We start from the raw sequence: 22,860 nt of genomic DNA, 5'->3' as shown, positions 1-22,860 counted from the left end.
AACAGTTTTTCGAATGATGGCGTATGATGGATCTCATAAATATCTTGATGTCTACTGGGATTTATCTGGCTAAGAAATGTCAAAGAAAAGGGATCAAAGCTGCCGGCGTTGTTCGGCGGGGGATAGCTCCGATGCCTAAGTTAGTCACAGTGTTTAAGAGAAAAAATAACTTCAAAGATAAAGATAATCAGAAATATTCAGTTAATGAGAGAAAAAAGAAGATTACCAGAATAAAAGAGGGGACCCCCCTTTTATAGGCATCGGGTTATACCTGTTCGTCCAACATTGTGGACTTACCGAGAGTCCACGTGTCAACAATATATTGGAGAACGGTAAATGAGATATTTATGCAGGTATATATAATATTCTGAGAGTGCTTTCTCGGGAATTCACATTCATGTGAGGTTCGGTTTACCGAGCCTCCTAACCGAACGTGGTTCACTGGGCACAAATGGGCATAAATTTGCCGAGTGTAAACATGGTGAACAGTAAAAATGAATGAGCTCTAGGGATGGGCCAGCAAATCGTTTTATCGGGCCCAACTCAGCTGATCCACAACCCAACAGTTACCCCCCAATTTCCTTTTCTAACAGAATAAGGAAATTTCGTGTAGATATCCGAGTATGGGTCAGCTTTTCTCTTTGATTTTTTTTTATTATTTATTATTATTTAAAAAAGAGTGAATTTTCAAAGGACAAGTGTGATTTGGCTCCTATTTTCAAACTTTTGAATTTTTAAGATAAATGTGTGGAATAATAAACGGTTTACCTTCCTTTTCTTGGAGACCCACGTGTCACGCCTCTTGTGGTTTGAACTTTATAGTGGCATGTGTCAGCGTCTGCACGGAGAGGAAAAGAAGAAATGCGCATTTTCGAGGAATCCTAGCCCCTACGGCTTTAATTGCGCTGCCTCGGTTTCACCTTTCATAAGTCTTTAAAAACTGTTCCTACCTTCGTCTGCTCCTCATCGCCTTTTGTCTAGAAGCCATTGTTGTCTTTTTTTTTAGTTTCTGCGATTTTCTTTCTCTTTCCAATCTGACTCTCCTTCACTCGGACCTTTCGGCCGAGTATTATTTTTCAAGAGTGGTGTACTTCAGAACTTCGGTCGAATTTGTCCCTTCAGCCGAACCTTTTGTCCACCCAAACAGTCCCATTCTCCATTACCTTGATTTCATTCTCCCTCTTATTGAACCCTCGGTAAACCGTCTTCGATTGAGTGTTGCCCATATCCTATTTCAACACGGTCTCTCTTCCATCCCTCGTCCATTAGCCCCTTTTCATCGATACCTAATGAGTCGTAGAATTGAGGATGTCCCTAGCACATTGGGTGCCTTACACCCGGTCACCTGGGAATCGAAATTGTCAAACAGTGATGAGCGTGAAATTCGCAAAACCTAGCATCTCCCCGACTCGGTTCGACTGTGCTTCGATACCGATAGTGTTGGAGTAGTGGTGGATGTCGATAGTACCGAAATTTGTGTCTATTTGGAGATGTTTCAAATAGGTCTGAGACTCCCGTTTTCGAGGATAGTTCGGGAGCTGTTGAGTTACCTTAGGATAGCTCCGCACCAATTGTCACCAAACGCATGGAGGGTTTTCTTCACTTGCATGATTGTTTGGCCAAAGATTCTCGGAGTAGACCATCCACTTGCCGTCGTGGAATTTCGACTGACGAAGTGTCCCAGGACCGAATTCTTGTTCACTTTCCAACTTCGAAAGAAAATGAAGCTCCTTACCTTCAGGCCTACTTACACCAGCAACAAGGGGTAGAAAGTTGAATTCTTCTTTGTCCAAGGCGATTGGGAATTTTCACCTTCGGAAATAATCAGGGACCCAAGTGTCCCTCGGGAAACTATTGCCCCATCAAATCGAGGTAAAACCGAGCTTCATATTTATCTATTATACTTCTTTTTGCAGCAAAACTAATCCTGACATATGCTTTCAGGTCAACAAGACCCGAGCTTAAACAGTGAGGAGGCGCAACGCGTAAGGGACGTACTGGATTACGACGAGCTTCATCCACTAGAGATGGATTATGATGTCCTCATGACTGATGAGAACCTGAGGCTCTATGTGTGGACCTCTGCACCTGCAAGACTAGTAGAAGCTGCTGCTCCACCGAGAGTACCATCTGTCGAGGTGCCGAGGAGACCAATTGCCGAGTTTCCAAGAAGGAGAGCCATTAGAGCTGAGGAACCCTCTAAAGCTAAAGGAAAAAGAAAAGCCAAGGATGCCTTCCCGAAGAAAACCTCGGCGAGGTCTCCAATTGCTGCCAGAGTCTCTCTGGCTATTGCTGACGAGCCAGAAGATCCCGAGATTCCTTCTTTGGAGAAGAAAAAGAAAAAGAAGAAGAAAATTGAGGGCAGCTCGCAAGCAGCACAGCCAATTGTCGATTTGGAGGCCGAGGAAACTGAGGCACATTCGGTTCCTGAAATAACAGGAACAGTACCGCATGTTCTTTCTGAGGGAAAAAGAACCGGTGTTGCGAGTGACTCGGGGGTACTTGGAGCTTCTGAAGTTGAAGCACCCGCTCCTTATGTCAGAGCATATTCCTTGGTTCTTAGGGGTGTCAGAGAATTTCTAGGAGAACAAGGCACATCAGCCCGAGATGTCCTTCTTGCAAACCGACCCCCCGATCGTCCTCTCACACACCAGTGAGGCCTGGACCTCCTTTCTCCGAGGTTTTAGAAGTCGAACCAATCTCGGCAGTTCCCCTACCTTTAACTTCTGCTGAAGCCGCACACCAAAGTGCTTCTGATTCTTCGGAGGAGGATCCGGTAGACGTCGGTGATATTCTCAGGGAGCTTGCCTCAAGGATGACAATAATACCGCCGCTAGCCGTGGTTTACCCTAGTCAAACCGAGGCTGGGGGCCTATCCTTGCAACCCGAATATGCACATACAGAAACTGCAGGTGTTGGAACTCAAGCTGCCAAGGAGCTCGTGACTTTTGAACCCTCGGTTACCGAGTCTGCGGGCAATGAGCGAGTGATTCCTGAGCCTCTAGCTTTCGAGCTTCCAACGGCTGAAGAGGTGGCCGATGCCCATGTGGTTCCCGAGCAAGTGGATATCGAGACTGTTGCAACTGCGGATGAAACTGTAGGAGACTCAGCCAGCCTTGGAGGTTCACCTCAGCTGCCGAGAGATAGCACTCCTAGTGAACCCGCACAGAATCCTACCGAGACTTCACGACCAACAGGTCCTTCGGTAGATCGTACACCTGACCCAAAAACTTGGTCATTTGGGGAGCCTCTCACTCGACTGGGTGACAACTGGCTTGGAAATCCCTTTGCTACTTTGGTAAATCTGATCGCAGCTAATAGTTCGCCAGAAGTCAGAGCCCAGCTTCCGAAGGAAGTGATGGAGCACATGCTGTACCACCAGTTGGAGGTAAATTGCTCTTTGTTTTCTATTCCTTTTAAAGATAAAATCGGGTGATTCTAAAACTTTTTTCTTTTGCAGGGATCAATGCACAGTTTGAACTACTACCTCAACTTTAGAAGGTCTGCTGAGAACTCGGCTCTGGAAACCGAGAATATCAAGAAAAAGCTTGAAGAGGCTGAGGCCGAGATAAAACGACTAAAAGAACTGTCATTCCAGCAACAGAGTGTGCTTCTTCTCTCGGGTGAGCAGGTTGCCAGGTTGGAGGCTCAAAGTGTTGGAGCAGTTTCTTGGTCATAGAATTCGGAATCCGAGCTAGCTGCTGAGAAAGCAAAGTACGCAAATTTGCTGGCTGATTACTCGACTCTTGAGGATGGAGCAACTCATCTTAAGGAGAGTTTTGCCGATGCTGAACTTCAATGTCGAGCTACCGAGTCTCGCATTAATTCGGTTTTCGAGGAGCTTGAAGAGGCTCAAAAATACTCGGCTGCGCAATGTACATGAGCCGAAGTGGCTGAGGGAAAATTAAAGGCATCCGAGGAGCAACTTCTGGCTGCTAAGAAAAAACAAAAATCAACACAGAAGAGGCTTAAGGTTGCTAAAAAGGAAGCTGTAAGTTTTGAAGGAAAATTTTCTCGAGCTAAAGAGCAAGTGACCAGATACAAGGATAAAGCTCGAAATTTCTATAAACAGCTTTCTTTTGCTTCATGGGGCTGAGATTATGGCTGGGGTATAGGCTTCATCTCCGGTTTTGAGACCTTTTGGAGTTGGTCAAAAAGTCCTCCCGAAGGTGTTGATCTGGACACAATTAAGCTTGAAGATGTTCCCCCCAATGAAGAGGCCATTTCGAAGATAGCTGTGGTTGGTCAAGAGTAGATGGCTGACTGTAAAGGCATTACAATCTTCGGTTTTAGCCCATTCCCTCGATATCGGACCGGGGAATCTTCTACTGCAACCAAGCATGCTGAAGCACCTGATGACTCGAAAAAATCAGTGACTGTATCTAATGAGGAATGGGACCGTGCATCGGATGGTGCTATTTGATTTGATTTGATGATATATATATATATTTTTTTTGTAGCCTCTAAAATGACATAATTCCCTCCTTGTATCTAATTGCTTTACTCTGATAATGAAATAGGAATGTTTCTGAAATGATTAATTCTTCTATGCTTCATAACTTATGCTTTATATATGTATACCCCCTCGATTCCTATTGTTTATAAATTTTGAATTTATAATGATGGGAATCTTATGAAGGGTAAAATTTTGAGTCTATTATGTGTGTGTTTGCTCATAGAAAGTACGCTCACAAAATACGAGTAATCGCCGATCACTGTGTGTGTTTGATTATTGCTTGATTTTCTGGAATTTGTGGATGGAGTGCATGACTTACTGAGCCTTACGCGGATTACCGAGAGGAATACTGAATGTGCATGCTTGGGGAAACATTAGGTTTAAACGCAATATTTGAACATTCGGTATGCCGAGTGTTTGGTTCGACTATGTTTTGCCAAACATTTGGTAAAGGTTTAAATTAGGAAGATGCTGGCGTTAGTCATGCTTGTGAACTTCTTCCTCGAGAAAGCGCCTTAGTGAAATTTCATCGAACAAAGTTCGGAAAATTCTCTGGCTATATTTCGCCGAATAGTAACCTTTGGGGAAAAGTTAAGTTTTAGATCGTAGAGTCCGATTAAGTTTGTGAACTTCATCTTTGGGGAAGCGCCTTAGTGATATTTCACCGAATTAAGTTCGGGAAACTCTCCGGTTATATTCCTCCAAAGTGGAACCTTTTAGGGAAAATGTGGTTAGTTCAAAAAACGCTTGTTCAACTATGTTTCCGAACTCTTCCTTGGTGAAAGTGCCTTAGTGATAATACACCGAGCGATGCTCGAGCGATGCTCGGGAAACTTTCCAGCTATATTTCTCCGAGGTGGAACCTTTGGAGTAAAGGCTAAGTTTGGGAAAGCTCCTTAGTGAAATTTCATCGAACAAAGTTCGAGAAAATCTCCGGCTATATTTTACCGAAGGGTCGGAAAGTGTTATAGACATTTCTCCAAAGGTGGCTCTCGGAGAATGCTTTATTTAGTTGTTGTTTTTTTAGTGTTTAGATAAAAGGTATGGTCTGCTGCATTTTTAAGACTTCTGCATGATTATAACCTCAGAGAATCCTTCATTCATGAGTATTTATTCGTTATAACAGGAGTACAACAAAAGTGAAGCTCTGAGAATTATAATTCTATACAAAATACTTCTTAAGATGCTCAGCATTCCATGGTCGTTAGAGTGGCTTGCCTTCGGAGTTTGTGAGATGATACGCTCATGCTTTGCCACATTGTTTAACCCGCCAATTGAAAATTACAATGTTTAACCCGCCAATTGAAATATCGAGCTACCCTCTGTTGGTATGCTGCCATAGTAACCTGAGCTTGATCCTGATCCTGCTTCTCTTGCAATAAATCGAGATGTAATTTCAGACCCTTGCCGTTGAGTTTGGGGTTGAAGGTGTCTACATGAAAGCTCCTCGATCCAATCTCGGCTGGAATGATAGCCTCGGTTCCATAGGCTAAAGGAAAAGGGGTTTCCTCGGTCGAGGTTCTTTTGGTGAAACGGTATGCCCATAAAACCTTGAGAAGGACTTCTGCCCAGTTTCCTTTGTGCTGCCCGAGCTTCTTCTTCAGGATCATGAATATGGTTTTGTTCGTTGCTTCTACTTGTCCATTTGCTTGAGGATGTCCTGGAGATGAGAAGTATTGGCGAACATGAAGCCCGGCGCACCAGTCTCGAAAGGAATCACAATCAAACTGTTTGCCATTGTCTGTAACAAAGGCATGAGGAATTCCATATTGGCAGATAACATTTTTCCAAAGAAACTTCTCGATATTTTTCGCTGTAATGTTAACCAAGGCCTCGACCTCTGCCCATTTTGTAAAATAATCCACGACAACTACAGCGAACCGAACACCCCCCTTTCCTGGAGGTAACGACCCTACTATATCCACTCCCCACTTTGAAAACGGCCTTGGCGAGGAGACTGAACTAAGCTCCTTAGGCGGTTGCTTGATGATGTTGGCAAAACGTTGGCAATTATCACAAGTTTTGACAATTTGTATGGAATCCCGATTCATACCCGGCCAAAAGAATCCTGCTCTAACAGCTTTGTGTGCTAACATTCGAGCTCCTGAATGACTGCCACAAATTCCTTCATGTATCTCTTGGAGGATATAATTACCCTCTTCTTGAGAAACGCACTTAAGGAGAGGTAGCATAAAACCTCTTTTAAAAAGGGCGCCATTGAGGAGAGTGAATCGAGTAGCTTTTCTTTTTAATTGCATAGCCTTCCTTTTATCTACTGGGAGAACTCCTTTCTCTAGATAACAGACAATCTCTTCGGCTCAGGCCGGCATGACCTCAACACTTAAAACCATGACCTCCTCGGTGATAGTAGGCTGCTGTAGAATTTGTATCGGTTGGTCGGTTTTTTCTACTCCATCATCAGTTGCTGACCCTAACTGAGCTAAAAGATCTGTCTTCTCATTCTCTTCCCTTGGGATTTTAACAATGCAAAATTTTTTGAAAGCCTTTTGCATATTCTGGACTTTGGATAATTATAGCTTCATTTTATTGCCCTTAGCCTTGAATTTGCCATGAATATGGCCGACAATCACCTGAGAGTCACTCCGTATTTTCATAAACTTTGCCTCCATCTCCCGGGCTAAGCCGAGCCCAGCTACTATTGCTTCATATTCTGCTTCGTTATTAGTAGTCTTAAATTCTAATCTTAACGAACTCTTTAACTCTTTTCCATCTGGTGTGATCATCACCACTTCAACTTCACCGTTCTTCTTTGTAGAGGAACCATCCACATAAATCACCCATGTTTTTTCTTTAGGCCAAGCTTCCAGGTCTTGCGTATTGGTGAATTCTACCAGGAAGTCCGCAAGTGATTGGCCTTTGATAGCATTGTGTGAAATAAAATGGATATCGAACGCACTAATTTCAATCGCCCAATTAACTAACCGACCAGACAGATCCAACTTCCGAAGCACTTTCTTCAATAGATACTTGGTCAACACATTGATTGTGTGGGTTTGAAAGTACGGTCGAAGCTTTCTAGATGCAATGACCAGAGCAAAAGCAAGTTTTTCCATTTGCACATACCTCTCCTTAGCGCCATGTAACGCTCGGCTGATAAAGTAAACTGGTTTCTGAACTCCCTCCTCTTCTCTAATCAAAGCCACACTGACCGCGGTTGGAGAGGTGGGCTAACCAAGTACTTCTTGAATTGCTCAAAAGCTCGCTCACACTCCTCTGACCATTCGAAAGCTTTCCTTAGAATTTTAAAGAAATGAAGGCATTTATCTGTGGATCGAGAGATGAACCTATTCAATGCTGCAATTTTACCGGTCAATTGTTACACCTGCTTTGTATTCTTTGGAGATTGCATATCCAGCACTGCTTGAATCTTCTCTGGGTTGGCTTCAATTCCTCGGCTTGACACCATATATCCGAGGAGCTTTCCCAATGAAACCCCAAATGCGCACTTCGTAGGATTCAACTTCATCTTGAACCGTTTCAACGTTGTGAACGCCTCTTGTAAATCCGCCACATGATTTATCTACAGCCTGCTCTTGACCAACATGTCATCGACATAAACTTTCATATTCTTCCCAATCTGCTCCTGAAACATCTTGTTTACTAGCCTTTGGTAGGTAGCTTCGGCATTTTTCAGACCGAAAGGCATGACTTTGTAGCAATACAAGCCTCGGTCAGTGATAAACGCCGTTTTATCTTGATCAGATGGGTGCATGAAGATCTGATTGTAACCAGAAAACACATCCATGAAGCTTAGAAGTTCATACCCGGCCGTTGAATCAACTAACGAACTTATGTGTAGTAGTGGAAAACTATCTTTCGGGCAAGCCTAGTTAAGATCGGTGAAGTCCACGTACATCTTCCATTTCCCGTTGGACTTCTTGACCATGACCACATTGGCTAACCAATCGGGATAATAGACTTCTTCATTAAACTAGGCTCTAAGTAACTTGTCTACCTCTTTGGCAATTGCCATGTTTCTCTCAAGTGCAAACTTCCTTCGCTTTTGTTTCACAGGCTTGATCTCTGGATTAATATTCAAATGATGAACAATATCCTTAGGATCGATCCCCGGCATGTCCTTGGGAGACCATGCAAAAACTTCCAAATTTTCCTGAAGGAAGCGGATGAGAACTTCCTTGGCTTCTGGAGTTAGTTGAGAACCGACCTTTACAATCTTTCCTTCAGCTATTGGTATATCAACCAGTGGTTCGGTTGGTTCTTTCTTCAATTGGATTTTCTTCTCACTGCCCAAATTGCCGATTGTCAATAGTGCTGATTCTGGGCACCTCTTCAAAGATGTATTATAACACTTTCTGGTGACAACTTGATCACCTTTAACCTCTCCGACGCCTTCGGTCGTCGAAAATTTCATCTTCAAATAATAAGTAGAAGTTGCAGCCTTCAGTTGGTTCAAAGTTCGGCGACCGATGATTACATTATACGCCGATGGTTGGTCAATCACCAAAAAATCCACCATGATTGTGGACTGTTTAGGAGCGGTTCCTGCTGTTACTGGAAGAGAAATCATTCTGATGGGTTGAACACGCTCCCCTGCAAACCCGATTAATGGTGATAAGAAAGGCTTTAACTTCCCTCGGCCAACGCCTAGTTTTTGAACAACTGTCCAGTAGAGAATATCAGCCAAACTTCCATTGTCCACTAGAACTCGGTGAATAGCATGATTAGCCACTGTCAGAGTTATCACCAACGCATTGTCATGTGGCTTTGAAACTTCTTTCACATCCTCCTCCGAAAATGATAGAACGCCCGATTCTAGTTTCTGGGCTTTGGAGGGCTTTTCAAGCGAAAAAACTTCTTTCGTTCTCACTTGCATAACATAGGCTTTCCTTGCCGAACTAGATTCCCCTCCCCCAGCCAATCCGCCTGAGATTGTTCAGATTTCCCCAACTATGGTTTGATTCTGAGGGTTTTGTTGATTGGTATGAGGGACCCTCGGTTCATCACGCTTTTGTCTCTGATTGCGAAAATTATTATTGTTCGGCTCCATGTTCTGTGATGAACGATGACTCTGCTCGTTTTGAGGATTTTTCTCTCGACCTTTCTCTTCGGCTACAAACTTCAACAACTTCCCATTTCTGAGAAACTTTTCAATTTCAAACCGAAGGCTTATACAATCTTCGGTATAATGCCCGTGATCGTTATGATATTCACAAAGCTTATGAGTGGTCCAATTTTGGGGAAGAGCTTTCATTTTTCCAGGCCATCGGAAGCTCGGATCCTTCCTGACCTCCATGAATACCTTGTAAACAGTTGTGTTCAGAGGTGTCCACCCTACATACTGTTGCTGTTGATTCTGCTTGGGCGGTAACTCAATCTTCTTTTTTGGGATTCTCACCATCTGATGATCTCTTGTCTTCTTTTTCTCCACCAAAGCCTTTGGTGTTATTCTAACCGAGTCAGCGACATGCTTACTCTCCTCGGGTTTGGACTTCATCAAAGCTGAGATAGTTTCTTCTTGGTTAATGAATTCTTCAGCTTTGTTCGTGAACTGCCGAAGAGTTCCCGAGGTTGATTTCTGAGCTAACTCGGCCATTAACGGCCCATCAGCTCTTATGCCATGCATCAAAGCTGAAAGCACAATTTGTTCATCCGGGGTTTCGGCCATCAACTTCTCCCGATTAAAACGTAACATATAATCTTTTAAAGACTCGGTTTTCCCTTGGATGATAGCCAGTAAATAAACTGGGTTTTTCTTTCTTTTCTGAACAGCAATGAATTGACCCAGAAATTGTTGTCTGAGAAAATCGAAGTTGTCAACAGATTTAGGACTCAGACCTCCAAACCATTCTTTGGCAATACCTTCCAAAGTTAGTGGGAAAGCTCGGCAAGCTATCTCGTCTGGAGTATCATGAAGAATAATGTGAGCTCGGAAACTCTCCATATGATCATAAGGATCTGTGCTTCCGTCATACTTATTGACCCAAGGCATTTTGAATTTGTCAGGAAGAGGAAATCTCATTACTCGGTCAGTGAAAGGCAGATTGGTATATTGCATAAGATCTTTAGCTAAGGATTGATTTTCACCATTTTCAATTAGAAAAGCCATCTTCTCATACTTCTCCTGAAGATCTCGCACCTCTTTATTCATGACAACCCCTTCAGGATTCGGATGGTGAGAACAACCTTGGTGAGGGCGATTATGATGGGATTTGGCGTGACAGTTTCGCCACGATGAGACTTACCACCAAACTGTACCTTGTTACAAGATCTTTCTCGGTGAGAGTCTCTCCTGGTTTGTATAGTAGTATGACTCCCACGTATCGAACTTTCAGCGTCTGGCCGGGCCGACTGCTGTCGAGTCGGCGATGGTGGTTCCTGGAATTCTCCTTCTTGCCTTCCTTCGTGCATCTGATCTTCTCTATGAGTTAACCTAGAGACGATCTCCTCGTTCTGTTTCCTCATAGCTTCCATTGATTCAACTATTCGCTTCATAAAACTTTCCAATAAGGTTGCTTGGGTGTTTGGTTCGTGTGATGTTCCAAGAATATTGGTTTGAACATTTGGAGCAGGGTGTGGAGGTGTAATAGGGTCGGTGTGTGGAGGTGTAACAGGGTCAGGGTTTGGAGGTGTAACAGGGTGTGGGGGAGCGTTCACCATATTGGAATATTTGAGATTAGTAAGAACCGATAAAAAATCGAGTTCCCACAGACGGTGCCAAACTGTTTAAGTAGTTTTCCGAATGATGGCGTAGGATGGATCTCATAAATATCTTGATGTCTACTGGGATTTATCTGGCTGAGAAATGTCAAAGAAAAGGGATCAAAGCTGCCGGCGTTGTCCGGCGGGGGATAGCTCCGATGCCTAAGTTAGTCACAGTGTTTAAGAGAAAAAATAACTTCAAAGATAAAGATAATCAGAAATATTCAGTTAATGAGAGAAAAAAGAAGATTACCAGAATAAAAGAGGGGACTCCCCTTTTATAGGCATCGGGTTGTACCTGTTCATCCAACATTGTGGACTTACCGAGAGTCCACGTGTCAATAATATATTGGAGAACGGTAAATGGGATATTTATGCAAGTATATATAATATTCTGAGAGTGCTTTCTCGGGAATTCACATTCATGTGAGGTTCGGTTTACCGAGCCTCCTAACCGAACGTGGTTCACTGGGCACAAATGGGCATAAATTTGCCGAGTATAAACATGGTGAACAGTAAAAATGACCGAGCTCTAGGGATGGGCCAGCAAATCGTTTTATTGGGCCCAACTTAGCTGATCCACGACCCAACAAATCAAGCCATCAAAAGTTACATGGAAGGCCGTGCTTCAAAAGAAGTTGGCGCAGGACGGAAAGAGAATAACTTAAAAAAATAAATAAACCTTGATCAGAGTCTCACCGATCAACAATGGGGTTTTGGTAGAGTTTTACTACCAAGAAGAAGGGAGCAATCATACGTCTAAGAAAACATATTTTATAGGAGTACAAGAGTTTGCTTAAATAGACTAACAAAACCCTAATCCTAGTTTAATTTGATTGACTTTTGGGCTAAGCCCATTATTAAATTATAAAAATAACTCTAACCCTATTTTAATTGACTCTAGGCCAAACCCATTATTGAATTACAAAAATGCTTTAACTCTTAGGGTCTATTTGAGTATGCGTTTGAGGGGCTTAAAAATGCGTTTAACACTCAAAAAATCCGTTTGGAAAAAAAAAAAAAAAAAAAAAAAAAAAAAAAAAAAAAAAAAAAACTCGTTTGGTAAAAAAAATTGAAAGCGCTTTTAAGGATCCAAAAATCCTAAAAATTGCCAAAACGCACTTTTGGCAAAAGTTTAAAAATTATGTTTTTGTCAAAAAGTATTTTTTTGACTTAAAAGCTCTGTTTTTCAAACGCAATCCCAAACAGGCTGTTAAAATATAAAACCTAAATGATTACGAAAATTAAATAAATCTAAAAACTAATTAATTCTTTCTTTATGCATTAAAAGTGCGATTGTTTGCCCTAGGGCCTGTTTGAAATTGCATTTGAGGAGCATAAAAATGCGTTATCACTCAAAAAGTCCGTTTGAAGGAAAAAAAATATACTCGTTTGGTAAAAAAATTAAAAGCGCTTTTAAGGCTCTAAAAAACCTAAAAATGACAAAAACGCACTTTTGGCAAAAGCTTAAAAATGAAGCTTTTGCCAAAAAGAGCTTTTTGACTTAAAAGTTCTATTTTTTAAACGCAATCTCAAACAAACTAAAAGATAAACTAGTAATTTTCTAAGAAGAAATGAATAATTTGCAAGATGTAAGAAAATTGATCTAGGGCCGTGGACCGAGGTAAGTAGCTATAATGCCCGAGAAATCAAATCACATAAAATAATAATAAAAATTATCAAAACGAATGGAATAACTTATTAAAATGTTTGATTATAAGATATGGGAGTACCCTATCTGTCCCTAAAAGAAATAAGCTAGTATTTCTAGCAAATGGAAGTGGCCGGATAAATTGAAATGGGGATTTGGAGGGAAAAAACGATGGAGTTTAAGCTCAAAAATGTCACCAAACTTTAGTTGAGTGACAACGACGTGCACCCCAAAAAGAGCTTTCTGAATTTGGTCTTTTGCATGATTCTGACACTCATAACAAAATTTATGACCAAATTAATCACAAGTGCATGCGTATAATTAGAATAAAATATTAGAATAGAAGCATTCTGTCCAAAATTGTAAAGGGGCCTGTCGGAACGAACGAAGGAAACACCGTGAAAACATATTTCAGCTGCGGTCGTCTAAACTTGCAAAGGTTTCGTTTGAACTATAGTTCGAATTTGGAGATCAAGTTTTGATGATGTGGTCATCCAAACTTGAGAGGGCTCTGTTCAAAGGCCGCCACCAACACGTGGCTAGGGATCTGCCATGTGGCAATTATAAGGATAGGTGGGAGAAAGAGTTAGAGGAGAAATGGTAGGGATCAATAAGTTTCTCATATTTGACCTATATATTCTTCAATAAATTCAATAGATCAACCATTAGATTTGTGGAGTTCACCATTGACTTATATATAGTCCACAAATTTAATAGTTGATTTGTACGAGAATATAAGCAAAATATGGAGAAAATATTGACACCTAGCATTTCTCGAGTTAGTGCATGTTGACACGATTTCGTTCGGTTGCAAAGGTAGTCTATTCGGACGAACAAATGTAAGAAAACCATAGGTGTGACATGTTAAATCACATTCAGACGAGCCTGTCTATCGTCCATGTAAGGTTGAATAGTAGCTACCCCGAATAGCTATAAATAGGACCAAAATATTAAGGGATTTCTCACACGATTCATCCCTCTTTCTTTGTGATACGTTTAACTTTTGTATTTATTTGTGCATAAGAGAGAGAGAGCTTTTGGGTAGTAAAGCCATGCGAAGTGGAAATCTCGGTCTAGAAATTCAAGTTTTCGTTTTAAGCAAAGTTAATTATCGGATATAATCTCTAAACTCTGGCTTTTGTTTATTTTCTTAGTTAAAATTTTAAATATGTTGTTATAATGCCCATTTAGCTTTTACATAGATAAATAAAGCCATATCACAGTTGTAATCCCCAAATAATAATATGCGCATAGTTCATTATTATTTTGGTGTCGTAATAATGAGTGTATAAACTTATAAGTGAAAACGCTACATTGTCGTTATAATGCTCTAAGTAGCATTATAAAATTTGCATTTGTTAGAACAATTTTCGACACGGTGTGGACTGCACATTTTTCGGGACCTTCTAGATCTGCAATACGTCGTTGTGCTCTCCAAATAACTACAAAAGAATAAAAGCGTCAAAAGATCCGCCAGCATCTATGCCAGGCAAACTCCAATACCTGCTCTCCAAATAACTACAAAAGAATCAAAGTTTGAGAGAGTATGGGAAGATATATTTATACCTTGTGTAGGGGCCTATTTATAGTCTGAAGATTTAAGGTAGACTTGGACAAGATCTTGTTATTTATGTTGAGTTAGGAGTTGTGAGAGCTATATAGAATTAGACCTGGCCTCTTGCTTCAATTAAGACCTTGAATAGGACTTCTTTATCGCCCAAAATCTGATGTAAAGTTAATTTTTTAGATATGATGCCCAAAAAATTGTGTAACCATGACAATGATTATGTTTTTATGGCTAATATTATAAAAAGGAAGTTTTGAGGATATTTTTATAAAGTCTAAAGGGGTTCTACGTGAGATTTGTTTACACTCATAAACACGTCGTTGTACGTGCTACCAAAGTCTTTTGTAATATGGAATATGGGAAAAGAAAAGTTCTGATAGAAATTAGGGTTTCTAAATAAATTAGGATAATGTTTCATAAACACTACAATAAACTAATCCAGAAGTGTTAAAAGTGAATTCATAGAGGATTTTTAGAGAAGATAGTGTCATGACTGCCAGACTACTGTCCGACCCAATGATGGTTCGTCTGGATGGGAGGCTGAGATCAGAAGATAGGTTTAAACAAATTAACTTTAAATGGAAAGATAGGTTTAAAAAAATATCATAAGAGTTAAGAAAAGTATAGAGACTAATGTTTAGGTACAATATCAATACAAATTGAGTACGAAAAGTCGGGGCATTACAATTGTTTTGATAATTCCTTAATAAAATTCACAAGCCTATTACAAAAAGTTCCAATGTTTTCCTCCAATTATAAAGAAGTGAAAAATCCCATGTATTCAAAACCTTAAAGAGTAACATACTAAACAACCGGAGTCAATTTTCAATTTATGATGAAGTTGAAACAAGATTTTGATCAAGAAATATCAAATTTCTAAATGTATTGAAGAGACATACATTTCACATTTGAAATCACATTCTTCTTAAAATTGAGAGTTAATGATATAAGTATAGTCATGCGTTTAAATTATTCAATTAACTATACTTTATAGAATAATAATTCACGTGCTTTAATTCAATGCATTCCAAACACATCAACATATCAATCAGAAGTACTCATTAATTACTTTCATGATTATCATGATTGATATGTTATAGTTATAAGATGAAATGCCGAATTTCATTACCGACTACGAACTAAGGTTTATAAATTATGAGTCACAAGAAATTGGTTTAGATTTTCTGTGAATTAATCTCATTAATTACAAGCTATATACATCAAATCAAATGAATGTGCAATGCCCAATATTATATTCATCCCATAAAATAAACAAAATTATTAATAACCAAAATGTCATCCAAAAAAAAAAAAAAATTAGGGCTTAACCGTAACACTAATAATATAATAAGGCTTAAAGGAGAAATAGCATAAAATAATGAGCATACAAACTTTTGTCATATTTCTACATTTTCCAAATAAGGTATAATCTCGCGGAGGGAGTTTCCATCATATGGTTGCTGGCCAAATCAAGTAAGAGTCCTCTAGGACCCTAGGTTTTAGTCAATAGCTCTTTACCTAGTAGAATTAAGAGTATGTCTCAAATTTTTTTTTTTGCTTCTTACTATCACTTTCTTTTCCATTGTGGCATGGGGCTCAGTGTTTTATAAAATATTCCCACTGGACTTTTGGTTTTTCTGCAAGGAAAAGCCTTTTTTATTTTTTATTTTTTATTTTTTTTTATTTTTATTTTAATGACGGAAAATTCCTCTAAGGTAGCTTAGCGTCACATTTAGGGTTAGTAATTTTTTATACGACTTGTGAACTCGACATGAACTCAACACGAAATTAAATGATACTTAAGATTGAGTAATCTGACCTATTTAATTAAGTGGGTTGGGTTAGAGTTGACCTATATAGTCTTATACACTTGCTTCAACACGATCTAAATCTAACACACGACATAATAACAAACGATTTTTAACATGACCCGCAAATCTGACATAAATACAATACAAAATTAGAGTGTTGAGATTGAGAGATTTTACCCGTTGAATTAAATGAGTCAGGTTATGATTGACACGCAAACACATGCGTGTCAATCATAACCTGACACGCATGTGTTTGATGTAATATAGCCTGTAATTTGTTTATTTGATGTAATATAGTCTTATACACATGCGTCGATATGACTCAAACCTGACACGCAAACACAAATTACCATCCTAGCTAGTCACATCGTGTACTTACTCTTATCGGATAAGTCTAAGATCCATGCAAAGTGCCCTAAAAAATTACTTATACTTAAAAAAATTCGAACCTTAGACTTAATAGACATACCACCGAGACCAATTAGGCCCTACCACTTGGGAGTTGCCCTTTGTGTTACAATTGTACTGGAGTATCATAAATTATAAGATCTTGGGGGTCAAACACCCTGAGAAAACACCCTGACAAATGACAATAACTTGAATGCAAAGTAAAAATTATTAAACTTTAGAGATGAGTCAGCTACTCGATCAACTCCCATGTTAAATTTGTCGTCTTTTTCAGTTTGATTGCATGCACTCAACATACAAGGAATAAAAGTATATGTGAAGAAGATATTCTTGGAGACTATTTGTCAATAAGTGATAGAATATATGCAGGAAGTCAGTGGCCTGGCGGCCCATGCACACAGATTGGACAAGCGCAGGAATGCCCACACCGACCACCTCGTAATTTAATGATCATCTTCCTCAACTTGAACATCATTCAAAGGTTAAAAACCTTGTCATTGTCAAAGACATGCTCCACATTTCTTTGCTTCTTTTTAATCTGTCCTTTGAAAGATCCACATTGTTTTATAGTGAGTGAGAGAGAGAGAGAGGATAAAATATATGTAATTATATAAGTATGACCTAATACAGAGAAGATTATGATTTGCTGGAGTCCATCCAAGTGGGCATGAATATATGCAAAAGATTCTCCAATGGGTTGATATAATGGTCAACTTGCAGAATTGAATGTGACCTTAATTTGTCTAACATGTAATGATTAAAAGACTCGGTGATGTAGTCAAGCGGTAATGCCAGAAAGTAGGAAAAGCTTCTAATATATTTATTTATATATAAGTAGATGAAACTATATGCATTGTACGGTTGACCCCTTGGATTTCATATTCCATTGAGGTTGCTTTCGAGAGAGAGCCTAGCTAGTAAGTTGATAGAGTAATTAAGGAGCCATTGAAAAGGCAAAAGCAATGAGAGAGAAGTTGGTAATATAGGCTACATATATATGAATCCTTTTTCACCAATGAACTTATATATAGGTTCATCTTCTCCATTATGTCTCGCCCCTTCACCTTTTCAATTTTCCTTTGCTAATTATGAAAAATAAAGTAATACTATTTAGTAAACCGATATATATACTTACGATTGAAATGATGTGATAGTGAAAATCAGCGTTTGGATCAGTAAAAGCTTCGTAAGAAAAATGAAAACTCAATGACTGGCTTTTACTGTCACAGCATCCCAGTTATATAACAGTCGTATAACACTCTACTAAATAACATTCATTTGAGAAATAAATTGTGTTCTGAAAGACTATTATACGACTATCATAGCGGCCACCCCTTTCGGGCAAACTCCGGACCCGTAGAAAGCTCCCTCACACAGATCGGGTAAGACTCTGAATCTTAAACTTAAGAAGATTCGAATCTTAAACTTGATGGGTATGCCACCAAAACCAAAATCCTTTACCACTTGAGCCAACCATTTATAATAAATAAATAATGACATTACTCAATGCATAATCATGCATACTAAGCTGCCCAATTGACAGAAAACTTACACATGGCAAAACCAAGAACGCACTCTACAAAGAAAGAATCTTGAAGCCAAGATATAATTATTATTATAGTGAGATTGGCTCTTCAGCCAATCTGCAGGCAGGCCATAAGAAACCTGGTGTCTTTTCGATCACCCGAAGACCTAAACCTTTTTCAACATGAAATCAAATAATGTCCTTTTAGGGCACCCAAAGGCCCTTGATGCTTTTAAGATATATATAATGTTAATTAGATAACCATGTAATATATAAGCGAGAACTTAAGCTTCTCATTGAGGTAAGAGAAGGGGAAAGAAATTAAGAAAGAAAGAGCAAGAATAATAAGCTCGCCAACTTATAGTCTAATAGGAATGTTGGAGAATCAGATCAAAAGGGATGAAAGACCCAATCTAACAATTGGAATGTGATATTAGAAGATTGAGAAACATATAGTTTAATGGCTCAGAAAATAAAGATTAATTCTCTTTCTTCAAATTGTAGGTTGGGAGGTGCATGCAGGTATCTTAGGATGCCAAGTTCTTGTATATATAATGATTATAATTGCTTTTACTTTATTAATTCTCTTTCTTCAAATCTCTTTGATATCCTCTTTCTGCTATTACTTTATTAATTTCATTATTAAATTGTTCTTCTAATTCATTAATATTTGTGTTTGTATGATACCTGCCTTATCTATTGTTTGTAATTTATCTGGTGGAGAAGTAATTTTACAAGTAGATGCTATATTTGTAATATCCAATTTTTCTAATTTTGCTGATATTTTTTTTAATAATTCTTCTTTATTTGTAAATATTCAGGAATTTCATGTGGAATAAATAAATTTCCTTCTTTACTAATATTTTTTTTTAGGTGTCAGTTGGTTAATTTGGTCTTTAATTCTCTCTAATTACCCTCACATGGTCTTAAGATATTATGTATTTGCATATTTATTTTGTTGGATTATATTCTCTAAATTCTTCAATTCATTTCGTCTATTAGAACAGTTTCTTAGTGTTATGGGTGTTGGCAGAGATAGTTCTGGTGCTTAAGCCATGATTGTTTATGAGAATGAATGTTGAAAGAAATAAGTGTGAGTTTATGAGCTGAGGGCAACACGTCCCCCTTTACCTGGTTGGAGCTTCCCCTTAATTTATAGCATGTCTCATGTAACCATTTGAACTTCTATCTCAGCCCAATCATATTTGTGGGACTATGCCCACGATAAGGTATGTATCAGGATTCTTCTTCCTCTGAATCAGGAACGTTAGTGTTATTGTGGGATTGGATTTTATTCTATTGAAGCGGATTCTTTGCTACGCACAGCATTAATAGAATTGAGTCTTTGGACCCATTAATGGGCTTTGAGCTTAGGATAATGCTAGACATCTCAAGGGATTCTTTCCAAAATGCTTCCCAAATGATGTGGCAAGCATTTTTTTCCTTAAAAAATTCTTATTCTCTCTTTTATCTCCCACTCCTTTCCAAAATAGTGTTTTTCAGATCATTTGGAAAGGCTTTTGGAAAGGATTTTGGGACACCTAGCAGCCCTCTTGAGCTTAAGGGTAAACTTTATGTTTTGGTGGGCTGGGCCACCCTGCCGGCCTAATTCCCAACAGTTATTCCCAAATTCCCTTATCTGATGTAGTATTAAGATAATGGGAATTTTGATTGGTGCCGACCCTTGGGATATTTGGATGTTATCCTTTTTAAATGCCCTTATTTGGTTGGTAGGCTTTTAAGATTTTGTCACATGTATCTTTTGAATTTCAGACAGGTGGTTACATACTCCCCCGAAACCTCTTTTCAAAATTGTACAATGGTGCTTGACAAGGAGCTTACACCAGATCAGACTCAGCTACTTCAGTTTCTAAGAAAGTTGCCTCTAAGCAGATGCAAGGAGCTCCACATCTTGCTCCTTCATGAGGCCATTCAATCGAAGGTTTTCTTCCTTAGTTGCCCTTAAAGACTCACATCCCTCGCACCATTCTAAGTAGGGGTGAAAAGGTGAGCAGTTATTAACCGCTAACTGCTTATATATATATATGAAACGACATCGTTTTGTTTTTTGTTTTTGTTTTTTTTTTTTTAATTTTTTTTAAAATGTTTTCTTTTAAAAAGCGATTAGCGGTTATTATGATTATTAACTGCTAACCACCTAAGTGGTTACTGGATTTTACTAACCGCATAGAGGTTACAGTTAGCGGTTTTAGCCAATAACCGCTAACCGTAACTGTCATTTCACCCATAATTCTAATACATCAAGTTACAAACAATTAGACAAAGAAAAACAGTGATCAACAACAAAGAGAAAGACAAAAGAACAAGTCCACACAAACACCATGTAATGCAACATAATCTTGGCAAAAAGTGAATGTAATGCCCCCAAAACTGGCATTGACCAGTCTGGTAGGGTTACTGGCAATTACCTTAGTTTAGCTACTTGGAAGCTAAAAAGGGAAACCGCCCCTCTAAGCATCATCAGAGTTAATGCATAGGAAGGTGAGATAAGTCTGAGAAGTTTATTAATCATCAAAGGAATAAGTATAATCCTCAATACATAGACACGGAGCAACTAATAATAGCTTAAGCAAACCTGATAACAGTGAGAAGATTCTTAAGCAAGGTCTGTAGTGGCCACCGTGCCACTCTTTAGTTCTAAGAACTGGTTCCCTACAGAGTACTAACAGCATAAGTCTAACGACTTAGTAAGTAAATCTCACAATGGAGTATGATATGAGCTAGTTATCATTAAGCAGGTATAAACATGCAGTTTTTGGTAACGTTTGAAAAAGGTGTTGTCTCTGTTAATACACCGTAAAAGTATTGTTTGGTTAATAAAAGGTGGTGTACTTCTAGCGGCAATCGCCTAGGTGTTTTAATTCAGAAAAGTAATGTTTTATAGGTTATAGCTATCATATATAGTCTACCCGAGATATTACACATTCTCAGCAAGGTTGGCGTTGTCCCAATGGACGTGTAATACAATGTGAATGTCCTGGTCATTGTATGCTACCGTCCATAACACTAGCAGCCTGACCGAATCGGACCTTAGGTGGCCCACGCCACTAATGATGTACGTCTTGTAGTTACCAACTCGTTAAGGTTGCGCCGGTCGCGAAATAACCATTAGATCCAAGGCCCTCATAAAACATCCACACATAGTTTTACCATAGAATTAAGTCTATATAGTAAGCTCATAGCCATTATATTGCACGTACCGATGTACCATGTCATACGATGCATCTTATCAACCAATTATTAAAGCATTTTTCAAGTTATACAAAAATGTAGACATGCTCATATTATACGTGTGCTCATTCAGCTGACATATCACACGTTTTTAAGAAAAAAAGTTGTAAGTATTTACTTACCTCGTGCGCTCGCTCGAATCCTACGACATCACGAATCTCTGCTATAACGAAATATGACCCATCGTTATAATCAGTACTAAAGAACTCTACCAGGTTCCATCTAACAAAAAGAGCTACTAAAAACCCTAGCATCACATCTTGTAACGCCCTACACATCTTTTTGCTATGGACTTGGATCCTCTCCATTTCAAATGAAATGGAGAGGAACAAGTTAGTTGTTTTTAGGGGGTAATTTTGTCATTTATGGGCTCCCTGTTTTTCATTTGGACAAAAATGCCCTCTTAAAACAACTAAATGGATCCCCTCCATTTCAAATGAAGTGGAAAGGATCCTTCTCCTTGGGCTATGGGGTGTTTGTGTTGCTTTGGGTGAGCGCGCTCTTTCGAGGGCAAGCGTTTGGCCAAAGAGTTAAGATTCTTGGCCAAAAACTCCCAAAATGTGTTTTAGGCTTCTCTCTAGAACTATGCGTTGGTACATCTCTCCCTAGGCTCTAAATAGACACATTCAAATACAAAACATACTATCATGTAACTTTAAAGAAAACAAAGGCGGGTTGAAAGCTTTTCAAAATCATTCTTGGTTTTGCAATAAAATGGGTGCAAGAGTTTGCCAATGCATTCTTAAAAATGTGTAACACTAAGAAAGCAATAATAGCAATATGAAGAATAAGAAATAAACTAGAAATCACCTTGAGGATGGCAAGACTCCACCAAGGCTTCCACCTTCTCTCTCAAAAATCACTCTTTACTCTAGGGTTAGGATTTCTCAGTGTAAGAAGGGGGCTGAAGGCGAAAAGTATGGCTTATATAGGAGCTTGGGGCATGTTTTGGTCCGAAAAAGTTGAGAATGGGTTAAAATTACTTTCAGAAATGTCAGCGAGCGCTCTGGCACTGATGGGCGAGCGTTCAGGTACTATTACACAATGGTAAAAAAGTTCAGACATATGTTTGGGTATTGCCCAATGGTTTGAAGGCTGGTCAGTGAGCACTCGTGTGGTCCCATAGCGCGCTCTCACACCTAGGCCAAGGGCGTACGCTCGGTGGTCCCCTAGCACGCACTTGGCTAGTGAGGGTGGTTTTGGGTTTTTGTTTCCAAAAGTCTCAAGGCATTGGGTTATATGAAAAATGTTTAGGTCTTTTGGTTTAAAGCCTTGTTTAATAAAATCATTAACCAAATCTATAGCTTTTTAAAACGGGTATTTTGTCGGGGTATTACAGTTAAGCTCCCATCTAACCAATACCTTGAGTGTAGTTTTCAAGAATAATTTCTCCTAACACTATAAGAGGATTTCCCAAAAGCCCTTCCTTAATGGAAACTACGAGAGAACGCCTTCACAAAGTCCCCACCTTACTCAACTGATCTTTGAGGAGTTAGACCCTCTCTTGAG

General features: G+C 39.2%; 3 protein-coding genes across 3 annotated transcripts; all 3 read right to left on the bottom strand.

Annotated features, from left to right (window-relative positions):
* Positions 1-6,987: 6,987 nt before the first annotated feature.
* On the bottom strand, positions 6,988-7,943 carry LOC148587045 (uncharacterized). Its single transcript, XM_088514465.1, has 2 exons — positions 7,800-7,943; positions 6,988-7,644 (listed from the first exon to the last, which is right to left on the bottom strand). The coding sequence occupies exons 1-2, from the start codon at positions 7,941-7,943 to the stop codon at positions 6,988-6,990; spliced, it is 801 nt and encodes a 266-aa protein (XP_088370591.1).
* A 54-nt stretch (positions 7,944-7,997) lies between these two features.
* On the bottom strand, positions 7,998-9,311 carry LOC132174049 (uncharacterized). The gene is made up of 2 exons (XM_088514464.1): positions 8,433-9,311; positions 7,998-8,195 (listed from the first exon to the last, which is right to left on the bottom strand). The coding sequence occupies exons 1-2, from the start codon at positions 9,309-9,311 to the stop codon at positions 7,998-8,000; spliced, it is 1,077 nt and encodes a 358-aa protein (XP_088370590.1).
* Positions 9,312-9,371: 60 nt separating this feature from the next.
* On the bottom strand, positions 9,372-10,586 carry LOC148587044 (uncharacterized). The gene has a single exon (XM_088514463.1). The coding sequence runs from the start codon at positions 10,584-10,586 to the stop codon at positions 9,372-9,374; it is 1,215 nt and encodes a 404-aa protein (XP_088370589.1).
* Positions 10,587-22,860: the final 12,274 nt, after the last annotated feature.

Source organism: Corylus avellana, chromosome 3, assembly GCF_965113065.1.
Source record: "Corylus avellana chromosome 3, dhCorAvel1.hap1.2, whole genome shotgun sequence".
NCBI classification, from domain to species: domain Eukaryota; kingdom Viridiplantae; phylum Streptophyta; class Magnoliopsida; order Fagales; family Betulaceae; genus Corylus; species Corylus avellana.
This window is presented reverse-complemented; position numbering and strand designations above follow the sequence as displayed.

Bases quoted from the DNA above. Each gene is read 5' to 3' on its own strand.
- LOC148587045 (XM_088514465.1), bottom strand. From the start codon at position 7,943: ATGAAGTTGAATCCTACGAAGTGCGCATTTGGGGTTTCATTGGGAAAG. The intron at 7,645-7,799 runs GTGTAACAATTG...GTACTTGGTTAG, and splicing joins CTCCAAAGAATACAAAGCAG to CCCACCTCTCCAACCGCGGT.
- LOC132174049 (XM_088514464.1), bottom strand. From the start codon at position 9,311: ATGCAAGTGAGAACGAAAGAAGTTTTTTCGCTTGAAAAGCCCTCCAAA. The intron at 8,196-8,432 runs GTAGACAAGTTA...GGTTACAATCAG, and splicing joins ACATGGCAATTGCCAAAGAG to ATCTTCATGCACCCATCTGA.
- LOC148587044 (XM_088514463.1), bottom strand. From the start codon at position 10,586: ATGAATAAAGAGGTGCGAGATCTTCAGGAGAAGTATGAGAAGATGGCT.